Source organism: Drosophila pseudoobscura, chromosome 2 (genome assembly GCF_009870125.1).
Source record: "Drosophila pseudoobscura strain MV-25-SWS-2005 chromosome 2, UCI_Dpse_MV25, whole genome shotgun sequence".
Classification (NCBI taxonomy): domain Eukaryota; kingdom Metazoa; phylum Arthropoda; class Insecta; order Diptera; family Drosophilidae; genus Drosophila; species Drosophila pseudoobscura.
Window position 1 is genome coordinate 18304574 of NC_046679.1, and position 16910 is coordinate 18321483.

The window sequence follows — 16910 nt, forward strand, 5'->3', positions numbered from 1 at the left end:
CTGGCACCTGTATCCTGGCAACATTCATTAAAACACCTACGAGCTTCGCTCAACTTGGAGCGTCATCGTCGCAGAGTTTCAAGAGTTGTGCCGAATTCGGAGGTGAGGTGGACTTTTCTTAATCCACATATGTATGTACATTCGTATTTCAGCATTAGACAAACCCTGCCTTCATGACTAGGACTCTTAGAGAGCATTATTTAATAATACCGTTTGTTTATTGAATCGCAGTCAAAACTTTTGGCACAGACGGAAACCCAGCCCCTTTTCACAGCTCGCCACAAGTTGGTTGGGTTGGGGTTGGGGTTGGGATAGGGGTTGGGGTTGGGGTTGGTATTAGTGCTCGTGGCGTCGGTGTAGTCTCCGACGGCAACGGTAGGCGCCGAAATGTCTGTCACGCCCCGAAAAGTGAAATAGCTTCTGTCAATATTCTGTCAATAGGCACAAGCTTTTCAAGCCAAAGTGGGTTGTTTGAAGGGACAAATCGCCAAACTAGTGGCATTGGGGCACTGCTTCAACGTTTTCGCTTGATATTTAATCGATCTCGCGAAACGATTATCGATCAATACTAAACAAACAATCAACTAGACTACTACTCGATTCAGAAATTCATTTTAAAAGTCCCAAGTGACGAAAATTAAAAGGTGGGCTTGAATTAATTAATAACATGAACGAAATGTTGGGTTTATTTTGTTTCAGTGTGGCTTTTTTCAGACTTTGATTAAGTCGCCATCTCGGTTCTTATCGATTGATCGATGATCATGTTGATGGAACCATCATACCGTGATACCATGATACCGTGAACCATGATGAATACATCTTACCAAACTGATTAACTTTTACAATATATACCTACACTCAGTCTATCCTCTTTTTACCTAATTACAAATATTCTAGCACTTTACATACTGCAACATCCGGCTGTTATAGGATTAAGCCACAATTGTTTTCTTTACTCCTGTTAGCAATCTGGTAGATCATATATTTCATGATGATTCTCATTATAGGATGCACCTGTTTCAGTGTGATATCACAGGAGCCGGCACACAAAATTCGATTGCTCTTGTTTTCATTTTATATGGTATATAGGGATACGCTTCCTTCTGCCTGCTACATACACACATACACATCTATACGAATGTAATAGATATAAAGGGTACTCTTTGAGTACCGGGTATAAAGACTTAATAGTTCCTTTGACAGCTGGAATATACAGTGAACATGCCGTGGTTTAACATTTAACATTAACTTTTGTTTGTAGTCTACTTACTAACACAAAAACAATTTTCTTTAAATTTAGGAGAGGTGTAAGTGAAAAAAACACAATTTTCTGAAGTTTTATTTCTAGTGAAACAAAAGTGTACATACATACAAAATAAATACTACATACTCTTTCTTGAATCATGATCGCAGAACTTTAGTCCCATGATGCTGACCGACAAACCTGAGCAGACGTTCATTTCATGGCCAATGCTCACAATCCCAGCTATTGCATACTGTGTATAGAGTCTCTGAATAGAAATCGAGATAACAATAAATTCAACTTGTTTATTAGCTGTTGAAGCAATAAATCCATCGCTTCACACCGCCAGCAGTAATTGCCGACAAAGCGTCCTTGTCTGCTCTTCATCGACATTAAAAAAAACATTGACGGGAATCCCCATCCGTTCATCACTAGTTTCATCTGTCCGTATCAATCTATTCTATTAGCTGCAGACATCAGCGGGTACATCTGAGTAAGAATGTATGCAAGCCAATATATTATCAAACCTGAATTTCACGGACAGCTTCGGTTCTGGCTTTAGGTAGCGTTTCCCACTGAGGTCGCGTTTCTCTCTACTGTCACTAAATACTGCCCATGTTGATATATTTTGCTCGTTATGTTGATATTCACTTGAGTTCCAGCTAAACTGATAACAGCTTAGAAGAAATTAATTTGACGCCTGGCGCATTTGAGAATTAATCACCGTTCTCTTTAGTCAATGGCCTGGATCAATTGAAAATTTGACTCTAAACGCTATCTATCATATTAAAAATCCATGTTTACTGATTGTTGCGTTTCTAGATGCCCAGAAAGGCTGTCGAAACCACAGTAATCAGTAATCAACCATAGGTTTGAATTGTGAGCTTCTCACTAAAATTGGAATGGCTGAAGATGACAGATAGTTTAGCCCAATAAGGGAGATTCCGAGTTATACTATTCAAAATGTACAATTTGTACATGTCCACGTGCTCTTCGTCCACCTGCGTCCATAAAGAAGGCTTCTAGATCTCCCAAAACCTCAAAAAAGATTACAAAAATACAAAAAATTCATTAATAACGAGCGGGAATGTTGTTAGCCGCGGCCAGTGCCGCCATAAAGTGCGAGAATTCCCATATATTTGGCCATATATAATTTTTTAGATCTGTAACTATCACCCAAAAATTCGAAATATACATAGATTTTTGAATTGTGTTGCGCCGAGTGTGTAATAGTAGGGCAGATTAAGTAGGCAGACTATTGCGTTGTTGTGCCATTTATTAGAAATATTCGGTCTTGGCTCAGAGTTGTTGATAACAGTTCGTAGATTCTCAGAAAATAAAGTCTCCCTGCATAGTACAAATTACTCCATTTTGATAAAAACTATTTTACTTATTGAAAAGTATTTATAAAAGTAAAGTATTTTTATATATTTAATTATACATTATATAGTAAAATTACATAACGAGAGTCAATTAACAACGCCGAAATTTGAAAATCCCGATAAATATAATTTACAAAACTGGACTTCTTATTAAAGTAACATAAACTGTTCTTAAAAATGTACGTCTCTCCATTATATAAAAAAGTATTGATTGGGTCGTCGTGATCCCGATATTTATCCGACCTTGGTTTCAATACTGCGGACATCAAAGAGAAAATGTTTTTGTTTTACGAGATATCTTTAAAATACATATGTACACAAAATCATAATACTTTTTGCAAGGGGTGTACTGATTTGAATTTTAAATAAATTATTTCTTAAAAATATATAATATTTGTTCTAGTCGTACTTTAATATGCAAATAAATCAGTAGAGTGCTCATTTTAAATTTAGACACACCACGTTCGCTCATATTGACATTTATTATAGAACCATCGCGTCATCCACGCGTTTTTCTTCGACATATTTCGCGTTTCGTCAATTATATCGAAGTTCTGCAAATTTAGCTGTAAATATATTGATTAATTAGGAATCATCTTGCGCGAAATGTTTATTTTCCTTACAATTGGTTTTGGGAAAATACGCTTCATATCAACCCGATGCAAATGCTCCTCGTACGCTTGGTGAAGCATCTTGTATTCGGATCCACTGAGGCAAGGCAAGCAGAGACTACACTTTTCCTTGTTGCAGTTCCTGTCACAATCGTTCGAAGCGCATGTATTTAAGGCTGTTGCCAAATTTTTATCAGATGCAAGAAAGTCGCTGCTGTCAGAAAATCTATAAAAAAGCAATGTATGTATTATATTTAAACTGAAACATATTTCATAGATCAGTTTGTACTTACATGGGGGCACTTGTTCCATGTAATTGACGTATTCCAACTAAGTTAAATACACTATATAGCACTTGCTCATACAAAAGCGAATTTGGCTTGAAATGAGCCGATGAAAGATTTGGCGACATATTGGCCTCCATTAGATAAACTTTTAGATTCTCGTCGATAAAAAGATCAAATCTCATCAAGTCAAAGAAATTATGCTGTTTGTACGAGTGAAGAATATTGACAATGTCTTTTTCCTTCGTCAAAATTGTTGTGCGGATGATATGTTCTACTTGAGGCCATATTTTCGAAGGGTCCATGGACTGATCACGTACATATGCCTCAAAAGCATTACGCATGCTACCCCCGAAAAGATTGTAATACTTCCGTAATGAAGGAACTTCCCAAGTAGGTAAATAGTCGTCGCCCACTATGTATTTGTCTACGTTTTCACTGTCGAAGGGATAATATTTTACAGGACAGTAACGAAATAGAACGTCGCCAGTGTAGATGTACACTCGAAGGGGGTTAATCTCAGTTATCACCACGTAAACGCCGATATCAAATTTATGTCCGTCCACCAAGAATGGTTTTGGTATGAACTCTTGAACGAAAGAATCATTTGACCAGAGATCGATATCACTTGGTTTGCGAACTTTGATATGTCTATGCTCATTGTGTTTCTCCACAAAAAGTGCATCTGGGTCTGGGTGGGCATGGGCGTATTCCAAGAAGTCGACTCTCTGTGTTGGAAGTCTAAATGCACGAGGAAGAAATGGCAGTGAAGTTGTACACAAATCCACCTTGTTTGTTAAGTATCCACAGCCCGGAAAATGATTAACTTTCTGATGCTTCCCAAGGTTCTTTAAGTCAGGAAGGGAAAGGAATGGATAATCATGGGCCCACAAGAGATTCCAACTTTCGTTTAATTCAACCCTTTCGTATCCGAATCTATGAAGAACATTCACTACATGTACCAAGTGCTCTTCTGTATGACTTTTGCCGAAAATCGCATAAGTGGGCGCACCTGATTGCAGATCTTTCAAGGTACTATTTGATGTATTCTGCGAACTTAAGATGAAGTTTTTGACTGGACGCGGAAGGGCGACTAATACGGAAGTAGTTACTGCTGCAGCTGCTAAGAATAGCATAATTGGTCGCAAGGCACTACTGCCTGTGTACTTGGTGACCGGTTTCTCTGGAGACCCTTCATCACGTTTCATCACAGCATATTTAGCCATCTAAAAAAGAGAAAGTTATTTGTTTACTTCGTGGCTTTCTTTCTCTTCAATGAATAATATACTTACTATAGATTCTGGCGTAGAAGAATTTCTTTTCAAGTTTGACTCCATCCTACATTGGATTACTTTTATTTATACAGCAATAATAGGAAAAACTAATAAATGCATTCTAAAGCAATTGGAAAACAAATGGAAAACGATACCATTCACACATTCCCAGCAACTCTGAGCCAAGACTAACTATTTCCAGTGAATGTCGAACTTGGCGCTAGTTTAAAAATTCCATCTCTAAATATTAACCCACTACGGACCAATGGGTATTAAAATACCCGTGAAAATTACTAAATTTGAACTGCGGGCAACCTAAACTACCATTTTTGTTCTATACTAAACTTCTTTTGAATTTAATATATTCGTAAACATAATGAATAAAAGGATTATTTAATTTTTATAACTTTTATGTTACTATATTTTGAACATATAGAAAATATTTATATTTTGCAATACTAATGTCAATACGTAAAATCTGACAAATCCATAATAAACTTTGTCATTTTTAAGCATATTTGTACGTCTTCTTTGTATGTCTTTTCGTTGGATACCCCCACTTTGAACCAAATGGTTTTGAATATTTTGAACAACAATAAAGACATTTTCACTTAAAAGTTTTAATATAATTAGCAGCCATCGATATATACATATATACTTATTATATTTAAGGTTTGTTTGTTAAACAGCCTTAGCCTTATTTGTCAAATCTGGTTCAACTCCAATGTTACAGTCCCGGAAGCAGGTACTGGGATGCAGGCATATCCGGCATTTCAAACAGCTATATTCCGGTTTTCCATCGCATTTATCAATTATATGATCAACCTGGTCATTGCGCACTAGCTGTGATGTCGACGATGATGAATTTCCATGCATTTCCCATAGCTGCGTCTAACGAATTCATTAGTAGCGGCCAAAACCAATTTCGAATTTCCTTTACCGATTCCAACAATCGTTCGTTGACTTGTAATTTTGTTCTCTTTTAACTACTATGGTCCCCAAGGCAAACATATCAAAATTTAGGATGACCCCTCAATGGTTTAATCGGTTAAAATTGGTTAAACAAAATTGTTTGATTTACTAAACAAGTTGGTTTGCTCATTTTTATTCTGTGAGCTCGTTAAATTAGTTAAGTTGTTTTAATAGCTCTCTCGATTTCGATCCCTCTCTAGGTTTCACACCTTGCAACTTCTTGGAGATGGGCCCTTTGTATCGATAACGTGAAGAAAATATCTGCTGTTTATGGCACCTTGGTGTGCTAACGCCGAGTAAAATTCATGTAGAAATGCATGTAACCCCGTTAACGAGGTTGAAGTGACGATTTGATCAAAAAATGTATTTTTTCAAAATCACTCAAAAGAAAGGGTCCCAAGGTTCGTGCAACGAAAAGGGTGGCGCGAAATTTTGAAATACACTTGTAACAGTGACATATCACAGAAGTCTGGATACAAAATGTCGTTGCTCTAGATCTTATAGTCTCTAAGCACTAGGCGCTCATAGGGACGGACAGAGGGACAGACGGACGGACGGACCGACAGACATGGATCAATCGACTCGGCTATTGATGCTTACCAAGAATATATATACTTTATGGGGTCGGAAACGATTCCTTTTGGACTTTACACACATCCATTTTCAGCACAAATCTAATATACCCTATAATAATTTTGAGTATCGTGTATAAAAAGTGTTGACCGTTATAAGGAGCTGATCAAACCTTATTATGAGATAATAGATAATTTTCTCCTTCTATACAGAAATTTAACTGTAACTCATTGGTTTCAAGTTTACCGTCTAAACTTCTTTTTGAGCTATTCAGTTTTAGTACATAGGAAGTAATTAGATTGAAATGGAATCCTTGCCGCAGTATCGATTTTCAGAGGATTTAAGACCCCGGCCTATATTAAGTTATAAATCTGAAGCTTTTGGTTGATATTGTGGCATAGACAAAAGTGTAAAGACTAAAGCAACTTTGGTCTGGAGCAACTTTAACATATGCGCTGCAACCTGATGTGCCAAAGCGACCGAGTAGACTGAGAGCCCAACGTGTACTTCTGTATTTATTTTGATTGAATCGAATAACGATTTGACGTTGTTTGTTACTAGTTAAAAAGGCGGAAATATGTAGGTATTTGCAAAAGAGACAAAACAAAAAAATGATTTACATCCCTATATATCGCGTGATTATATTTTGTAATGCAGGCAAACGCAATGGTAGCTACGGGTGCCTCTTTCGCCTTCAGTTTGAGTTCTTATACCCGATACTCAAATTGATTATAGGGGTATACTCGTATTAGATTTTTGGTGAAAATGGATGTGTGTAACGACAAAAAGGAAGCGTTTCTGTCTGTCTCGCAGGCACTGTTTGTCAATCAATGTACGCGGAGCCATAATGCCTAAGTATCGCGTATAAATGTAGAGTTGCGGCCTTAGCAGCAACTCACAACGTTACCGCTCGTTTAACTTTATGCTCACGGAGTAAATAAATAAACACATTTTGCGTTGCACACATTTGACATGCTCCACAAATACTGCATTTCACTTTATTTTCTTTTTTTGGTTTTAGCTGAGTACCACGATTTGGTCCAGATGTTTGCAAGACAAACAAAGAAAAATGGTCAACAAACTGCTGTTTATTTTATTTCTTTAAGGTTCTTAAAGTCGTTTGCAAAATCGCTTGTTTAAGGTCCAAAGGAAATCTTTCCTACTTAAGTTTAGTATAAGTATGAATATGTGGGACCCAGGATACAATTTAATGCAAATATTATTGGACCAATAAAAGGAAATTAAAGATGATAAGAAAATGAATAAAGTAAATGCGATATTTGTGGAGCATGTCATAATGAATGGTAATGAATAACCTATACACGCGATATAAATAAATAAATATACTTCTTCGAGTTTGCGTTTCTGTTGCTTCATTTAGAAATCCATGTACCCATCAATTTAATCAGCAATAAACAACGTTAGGTCCTAATTCGATTGAATACTCCGTCGCCTACCATCACGTGCCAGCGTGACTCCAAGCCTATTCCGTCAAATATAGGTTGCCCCAAACAACATTTCTTTGGTTTTATTTTATTGTATGTTTATACCAGGTACTAGTAGTTTAATGTTTTCGTTCAAGTGTTTGTACCACCTAAGTTTGTAACCTAAGTAAACCATTCTGACCCCATAAAGCGCATATTTTTCAGCGGATTCTAAAGCCGTGTGAAAAATGGTAAACATGCCATGTTTCTGAAAATATATTTTGAAAAATCTATTTTCAACACACGTTTCCTTGAGAAGTCCTTTGAATCACTTCGTATTTACATGTTGAATGTTATTATTTCTACGCTTGCAAACAAAATTGATTTAAAAAATATTTGTATTCCCTTAGACTCGTTCTTCAATTTTTTAATATATAGTTTACAAAAAGGTAGGTATCTAATAGTCGGATTCTGGAGTACAGCGTTTTGACTTACTTTGTATTTTTTGGCCTGGTATATAGCGCTTGCCAATCTTTGGAAACAGATGCATGCCTCCAGTCGCTAATAGCAGCGAGTATTGAACGTTCAACTTTGTTTCGCATTGCGGGCTTACTGAAATATTCTACGATGGACTAACAGCGATTAGCACACTAATGGAGCTTTGGGATGAGAAGAAAAGAGCCCTAAGGGCACTGGACTACTTTAAATTTCTCGACAATGATCAAGCAAGTGAAACGTGTTATTTTATCAGACAAACTTTGTATATACTTATATTTGGTGTAGATCGTTACTGCTTGCAGAATCGGGACTATCAAGCAATATGAACCATTGGAGACAATATATTATGAGGATAAAGGCACCATAACAAACGTCCAATTTGTGCTTAGTGGAGAATGTCTTTTACTTCAATGCCTAAATATGACGGTATCAAACTAAAATTAGCTTTTAACAAACATAGCGATTTCTAATTTGTGCACATTTTAGGTCACTTTAAAAAATGGAAAAAAGATTTTTCATCTAATAGATGAACCTGAGGAAGGTATTTCTTTCATGAATACTATGAAAACACCAACAAACACCAGTCAGCTGACTAGTAAATGTTCTCTAAATAAAAATGTAGGAGACATTTTTGATAGTTACAATTCTGATATAGTGGAACAAAAAACTAACAAATCACTCAAGCCTGTGGTAAGTCGATCAATCATAGTAGTGCTTATAGTATATCCGGTACCTGTAGAGTATTTTGTATTCATGACATGAATCTCTCTTATTAAATAGTACGTACATATATGTACACAAACGATCCAAATGGGTTTTAAGATTTATTTTTGAATTCTTTAAGTATACGTAAAACGAGCTACAGGAATCTAAATAGGTTCCTGGTATTTTGTATTGTATTTATTGTATTGTTACTCTGTCGTCCGTTAGATCCTAAATGAACCATATTCCTTGAGACGATATTATCTTCAATGATACAAAACATAAAATAGTTATATTGTATAAATATGTAATTTCAGCTTAAAAAATATGAAAGCCATTTTATTGATGTTGGAAAACTTACATTTGGAGCAATAATTGGATTGGGAGAGAACATGAAGCTTCGTGTAATAATGGCGCGAACCAGAGTTCAGTGTTTAGTGCTTCCTAGATCTTTCTTATTGGAAAACAACCAAAACCCAGGAAACATTTGGCAGCGTCGATTGTTTTATCTAGATTGTACTATCCCATCAAGGGAATCTATATTTTCCCACTTTCTCAAATGTCGTGAATGGAAACAATTTAAATACAATATTATTCAAAAAGATTTGAGTTCGTTTGTAAGTGATAAATCTCGCTATGATGATATACCAATTATATGTCGTATTGTGGAAGTAAATGAAGATGACTCAAATATTCAACTAACTAAATAAAGGCCGGATCGACCATTAATACATATATACTTTATGTGGTCGAAAAAGCCTCGTACAATATGTTACAAATCTAAAATCAACTCCCAAATCTACCAAAATCCTTCAGAATTGGCAAGGCTTGGCAACTTAGCATTTAGGGAACACGATGTAAAATGGCATAGATTAGGTAAGAAACCATTAGTTCGGTTGGTCAACCCAGGTCAAGGTCAGTTGTATGAAAATCCGCCCATTGTAGTGTCCATCATTGTTAGTGTCTTTAGATGAAGGATGTTTTTGAAACATCCCAACGCTTCTATGAAGAGTTCCAGGACTGTAATGAAGCCCCAACCTACTTATGTACACCTAGAGAAAATTACCTGAAATTTTATTATATACATATACAACAAAAATGTAAACCAATACATGTTTTCCTTACATTAAATACTGGTATTATTAAAAAATATTTAAATCATTTATTTTTAAATCATCATGGATGAATTCAACCATAGCAGAAAGTATCTTATTGCTGGGCAAACCAAAGCTGCGGTTCAACTGACAATGGAATTTTCTTATCTAGTATGTTTTCAAAATCTATTATCCTCCTTTTATCACTAGGAAATAAAGAAGCTAAGCACAAGCTTCTTTGAAACTCGAGATTTTAACGCGAGTTTGCGGTAGAAAGCACCACCTAAGCTAACGAGAACTCGTCAGATCAGCTCTACGGATCCAGCGTAGACATTTGCTTTTAATGAACAGCTTCGGAATATGCGCCCACTACCCCTGCTATTCCTGTCTCCATAATTACGGATAGCATAGCCAGGTAACTTTAAGATTCCATACGGAAGATTGGATTTGATCTTTAAGTCTCCTACATTTAAGTCCTATATCACATTTGATGCATGTGCGACGTCAGACAGTCATTAGGCGTGGCTTGCGATCCCTCGTCTGACGAGTTTGATTCTTAGTGTTGTCAAGGACTACAAGGATAGTACGGTAAGCACTATCAGAAACAACTCACAGGTCCATTAATAACCGAGCATAAAATATTTCATCAGAAGCTACATATGTAAGAAAGAGCTACGCGACGACAGCCTTCAGTTGGAACTGCCCTTGTTCTCACTCTGGTCCTGCCCGAAGTCTTAAGGGGCCCCGTTGAAGACGCCATACATTCCCTTCTATCGCATAAGCTTGACCTTTCAGGGTTTTTGCCCAACCTCCTGAGAAGGATTTCTAGCTATCTTTGTTCCAAGTCTCAAAGAGTCCTCTTCAAAAACTTCCTCTCTTCACCAGTCAAGGTTTCTTCGGGAGTACCACAGGGCAGCCATCTATGCCCCTTACTCTTAAACCTCTTTATTAATGACTGGCCTTCGGTATTAACATAATCTCGAGTACTTATGTACATATGTACATATGTGGATGATGTTGTAGCAAGGTAATAATTAGTAAGGCATTCAATTAGTATTTAAAATAGCATACAGCGCGCATTGGTATTTACCGCACCATCGATACACTCGGCGGGAAATACCAATAGGGAGATATCACTAACCATACAGTATACTGTATGGTTAGTGGAGATATCGGATAAGAAACATCGATAATAAGGTGACTTCACTTTGTAAATGGCGATCGTGCGAAACAGACGTGCAGCTAATAAAAAATAGTTATATCAAACCGCCGGGCTTGTGTTTTTATACAGACAGTGCATCCACACACCGATATTGGTCATTACAATTCCCAGGTTAGACGGCATACAATGTTAAACTCTGTATCTAGTGCAAGGACATTTCATTTCATTCTCGCTTGCAATCCGAGCTTAATAACTTTCAGTCTTAGTGTTGTGCAAACTTGTTACAGCTTAATGCCTCGAAATGCAAAGTTATGAAATTTCATCGTTCTAGTTCCTTGTTGGCTCTATATACCCTTTGTGGTGGTTCTCTTGAGAGAATTACACTGGTGGATGATCTTGGTGTTATATTAGACGCCAAGCTAAAGTTTTCTGAACACATTTCTACCATGGTAAATAAGACTATGGGCGTGCTTGGGTTTATAAAAGGTCAAAGGAATTTGACGACCCTTATATAACAAAGACTCTCTATACCTAGCTAGTTCGTCCGATTTAAGAATACGGCTCCTGCGTATGGTGCCCTCAGTACAAAGTACACCAGGGCCGTATGGAATCAGAACAGAAAAACTGTTTACTCTTTGCACTGCGGGGCCTTCACTGGGATGCGAGTGTGAGACTCCCATCTTACTCTAGTAGGCTGCTATTAGTAAACCTACCATTCTTAGTTAACCGTAGGAAAATGCCTGGTGTCATTTTTGTGCACAACTTGATCAGGGGTGACATAGACAGCCCTGATCTGTTGGGCTGCATAATCTTCACGATTCCTATTAGACTCATTGTTCCTTCCACTTTGTAGATCGAATTATTCCTTGCATGAGCCATTTAGGGTCTCCCCTTCCCTCTACCATATTATATCCACCACTAATTCTCTTCCTGTTATTAAATTACTAATCCTTACACACCTTTCTAGTAATTAGTAGTTGTAGTGGTATTTGTATTTTGATTGCATGCTTAGTTTCTTAGTAAGTTTAGTGCTAATTTTCCTCGAATGTTAGTCTAACAGCTACCTTTCTTGCATGTTCGCGTTCGGTTCGGCTACGCGCCGTGCGTCATGCGACAGCGCCCCTCGGTCGGTTGGGCGGAAGGAGGGCTGCGTTTTGCCTGGGATCAGCCTTCTGCTGGTTTCACACGGGCCACTTGACGGTGCAGTAGCTGCATCGCCTCTTGAAAGATGCATTCATTGCATGTCAACGTCCAAGAATTAGATATCAATAAATCGTACCGGTCTTTCGTTTAATTTTTTCAAACTTTTTCGTGCATAGTCCCACTGTGCTACTTGAGATACTTATACATACAGTGTATGGCGTGGGCAATAGCTGTTGGTATGGAAACACATGACATTTCAGGTCACTAGACAACCCCAACAAGGATATTTCCTTAGTTAGTTTTCCTTCAACATTTTATGTGAATAGTTCGTTATTGGAGACTAACATCTTAATATGACGGACAAAAGTTTACCAAGAGTTCCTGAGGGACTACGGGACCTAATGAAGATGTATGCTAAAGAAGTTTTACGTCAAAAGCCTGAAAACCTATACAAATTCTCTGCCGATTTTTTTAATTTGATTGTTACCGAAAAATCGAACCGAGTGATGCGCAAATACGAGCCAATACAAACATATGAAAGCATGATAAAAAACCGTATTCAACAGCAGATGCCACTTTCACTCGTATTTCATATAATTCCGGAAAACCTTACAGAGCTCATAAAACAATTTATTAAGGCAGTTCTAAAAGAAAGTCCGGACAATATTTATATATTCGCACAGGAATACTTTCAAAAGCTCTCGGAGGCCAAATCGATAACTACTGAATACACTAAATATACGGAATACGAAGGGTCATTGAGGGACAAAGAGCCATTTAAATCTGTAGCAAAGGTAACTTGTCAATGTGGACGTACAATAACCGGTGATGCAGCAGAAGTACAGAATAATGACATCATTTCAAGTACCATGATTCCTTTAAATGATTGTACTTCAATAGCTGAAGCAAAGGAGGAAAATCAAAAAATATACGATCACAACTGTTTAAAAGCAGTCATCATAATTCAAAGAAATTTTCGCCGGTATAAAATTCAAAAGAAAATAAGTTCTGACAAGGAAAAATACGACAAAGAATATTTACGTGCAGTTTTCTTGATACAAAGGCTATTTCGCTGCTACTTGGCCAAAAAGAGATTTGGAAAACGAAAGGATTCAGAAAAGGAAAAACCACGTAATGATACCCATAGTACTGAAGATTATATACATGCAGTCATTGTTATCCAACGACAATATCGTCGATATTTAAATAAAAAAATTCGTCAGAAAAATCGATTTAAAAATGGTTCTTTTGGCTTAGTGACAGCAGCCATCATTATTCAACGAGCATTTCGAAGGATGGTTGATGCGCGGAGGGTCATAGGAAATGTGCCTGACGTTGTAGATAATCGTGAAGAGTTAAACGATATTTATTCTGAGACATGTTCATACAATTCTGTATCGACGGCACCCCTATCAACCGATTCGACCACTGAGCACAAAGATTTTGTTAATACCAATTTTGAAGACGTTATCCAAAACACAATAAAGGTGCAGGAGGAAGTAGACAACAATAACCCTTGCCTAATTCTTGAAAACGAGTATGCTGCTATTAAAAAAGACGAAAACTCGACGAAAGTGCAGAAAAACGGTAAAAACCTTACATTTTAACAGTTTAGCGTGAGAAGCTAACGAATTACATTTTATTTTTTTTCATCACAAATTTACAAAAAAATGTTTGTCAGACCAATGTGGCAGGCAAATGTTTATTAATCAGTAAAAAAGGAGAGCTCTGATTAATAGAAAATGTCCGTGAGAAAGAACGATTTCTGAAATCTTTTTCCGAGTCCCTAAGCAATGCATCTCCAATATTCGATTGAGGAACAGGTTCCCTGCACTGCGTTAGAGATTTACCTTTTATAGCCACACTGCTTTCTGGGTCACATCCTGAATATTTATATCCGATACTCAAAATCCCTATGAGATCATGCTTGAACATTCTGCAAAGGGGCCGAAATTGGCATGGTTTTGACGATAATATGTTCATGTTTAAACAACCGCCTTATAACTTCAAGCTTAACTGGAAATATAAGCGACTTGTTGGGATGTTGCAGGTCCGGTGTTTAAATTTTCTGAAACATTTTGAGACTATCGGAAAACTTAGATATAGCTCTATAATTCTTTGCGTCAGACTGGCATGGATGGGGGGAAGCATGAAGTACAATGGATTGGGTGAATAGTTTATTAACGTAACTTCACCGAGTTTAGAGACCGACGTTGTAAGGGACCAACAGCCTTGCCCCGACATTAACAAAACCGCAAACAGCTGATCGCCTCTATAGATCGCCTCGAATTGTGTGTGACGCGGGGATCAAACAAGCTTATTGATTTATAGGAAATATTTGTGGATGGAGTTAACTAACATGTATTGTTTGTACTCGTGGCGGAAGCCAAGTCCATGGCTCTACTGCAAATGTTATTACGTGTGACAGTTGTTTCGCGATGGACAATTTCGCATTGAGGGAAATGAATATAACAATATTCGCAATACTTTTCACAAGCTCATAAACAATCACTTAATAGCACATTTTCTGTAATATGACGTTGTAATTAATCATATAAAAAGAACTTGCTGACCCGGCAATCAATTTACTGCAGTACTGTGAACTTCTGTGGCTAAGAAAGATGTCATTTGCAATCATGAATTGAATAAGTGGATGGAGCGAATGATTCTGTTGGTTTTTCAACTATAGATGCCTGCATTTTTCCTGAAGCATTGTCTTCTAACTCAAGTGAGAACTTGAATGCATGACAATGTCGACATTCTTTGTCCACAGCATCAAACAGCAATTTCGGGTGAGCGGAATTTTCAATATCTGGCTCGAACTCAATGTTGGATGGTGTGAAAATAGTTATCTTATCGCAGTCCTAAGTAATAGACAAACAAAATTTTTCAAAATAAGATTAGCCGTTTGGGAAGATCAGATCAAAAACACCCGGAGAAGAGATATGCATATATATATTTTTTTATTTGTAATGGATTTATATTACAGACGATCTAAAAATCAATGAAATTCCAGGCCTAATAGAACTATCGGATTTGACCAGTAAGTTATTCTTAAAATTACATATCATATATGAAACATAAATAATATACATCTACATACAGAAATTAGTATATCTGAAAAAGTTGATAATTCATTATGCGAAAATGGAGAATCGGATATTATAACGCATCCTGTGTCTGAACAACACAATGAACCACAAAAAAATTTGGAAGATGAGGACAATGCCAGTAAGTTTTTTCAATGAAGTATTTCGAAGTGGGAATTCCTTCTATTTATTATTTTTTTCAGCCGGAAAAACAAATAAAGATAATGGTGCCGAGAAAGAGTTCGATGTTTTACCTGATAAAGAAGAACAAACCATAGTAATTGGGTCCGAAATTTCTGAATCTGGACATAGATTTTCAGGTGAACAAGACGTCGAAATTCCTGTCAGTTCCGCACTTCCAAAGGAATTAGATGGTAATTTTTGGTAATGGATTTATTTTACAGACGATCTTATAATCAATGAAATTCCAGGCGTCATAGAACTATCGGATTTGACCAGTAAGTTATTCTTAAAATTACATATCATATATGAAACATAAATAATATACATCTACATACAGAAATAAGTATATCTGAAAAAGTTGATAATTCATTATGCGAAAATGGAGAATCGGATATTATAACGCATCCTGTGTCTGAACAGCACAATGAACCACAAAAAAATTTGGAAGATGAGGACAATGCCAGTAAGTTTTTTCAATGAAGTATTTCGAAGTGGGAATTCTTCTATTTATTATTTTTTTCAGCCGGAAAATCAAATAAAGATAATGATGCCGAGAAAGAGTTCGATGTTTTACCTGATAAAGAAGAACAAACCATAGTAATTGGGTCCGAAATTTCTGAATCTGGACATCGATTTTCAGGTGAACAAGACGTCGAAATTCCTGTCAGTTCTGCACTTCCAAAGGAATTAGATGGTAATTTTTGGTAATGGATTTATTTTACGGACGATCTTATAATCAATGAAATTCCAGGCGTCATAGAACTATCGGATTTGGCCAGTAAGTTATTCTTAAAATTACATATCATATATGAAACATAAATAATATACATCTACATACAGAAATTAGTATATCTGAAAAAGTTAATAATTCATTATGCGAAAATGGAGAATCGGATATTATAACGCATCCTGTTTCTGAACAACAAAATGGACTTACCTTGGAAGATGAGGACAACGCCAGTAAGTTTTTTCATCAAGTATTTCGAACTGGGAATTTCTTCTATTTATTATTTTTTTCAGCCGGAAAAACAAATAAAGACAATGGTGCCGAGAAAGAGTTCGATGTTTTACCTGATAAAGATGAACAAACCATAGTAATTGGGTCCGAAATTTCTGAATCTGGACATAGATTTTCAGGTGAACAAGACGTCGAAATTCCTGTCAGTTCTGCCCCTCCAAAGGAATTAGATGGTAATTTTTGGTAATGGATTTATTTTACAGACGATCTTATAATCAATGAAATTCCAGGCCTAATAGAACTATCGGATTTGAGCAG

The 16910-nt window shown here is 36.7% G+C and overlaps 3 protein-coding genes and 1 long non-coding RNA gene across 5 annotated transcripts; 3 read left to right on the forward strand and 1 right to left on the reverse strand.

The window, feature by feature from the left end:
* Positions 1-2946: 2946 nt before the first annotated feature.
* On the reverse strand, positions 2947-4993 carry TTLL15 (tubulin tyrosine ligase-like 15). The gene is made up of 4 exons (XM_033385941.1): positions 4813-4993; positions 3530-4746; positions 3249-3462; positions 2947-3191 (listed from the first exon to the last, which is right to left on the reverse strand). The coding sequence occupies exons 1-4, from the start codon at positions 4855-4857 to the stop codon at positions 3075-3077; spliced, it is 1593 nt and encodes a 530-aa protein (XP_033241832.1). The 5' UTR covers positions 4858-4993; the 3' UTR covers positions 2947-3074.
* A 3304-nt stretch (positions 4994-8297) lies between these two features.
* On the forward strand, positions 8298-9759 carry LOC6897456 (uncharacterized). Its single transcript, XM_033385272.1, has 4 exons — positions 8298-8488; positions 8547-8687; positions 8748-8951; positions 9281-9759. The coding sequence occupies exons 1-4, from the start codon at positions 8417-8419 to the stop codon at positions 9671-9673; spliced, it is 810 nt and encodes a 269-aa protein (XP_033241163.1). The 5' UTR covers positions 8298-8416; the 3' UTR covers positions 9674-9759.
* A 2884-nt stretch (positions 9760-12643) lies between these two features.
* Positions 12644-15950, forward strand: LOC117184151 (uncharacterized). Its single transcript, XM_033380596.1, has 5 exons — positions 12644-13949; positions 15352-15405; positions 15468-15593; positions 15655-15825; positions 15883-15950. Exons 1-5 carry the CDS (start codon positions 12716-12718, stop codon positions 15948-15950), a joined length of 1653 nt encoding a protein of 550 aa, XP_033236487.1. The 5' UTR covers positions 12644-12715.
* Positions 15951-15977: 27 nt separating this feature from the next.
* On the forward strand, positions 15978-16909 carry LOC117183230 (uncharacterized). 2 transcript variants are annotated; one of them, XR_004468359.1, is made up of 3 exons: positions 15978-16097; positions 16655-16825; positions 16883-16909. It is a non-coding gene; the product is annotated as an uncharacterized lncRNA (long non-coding RNA). The 2 variants fall into 2 exon arrangements; XR_004468360.1 differs by lacking the exon at positions 15978-16097 and adding an exon at positions 16475-16594.
* Position 16910: the final 1 nt, after the last annotated feature.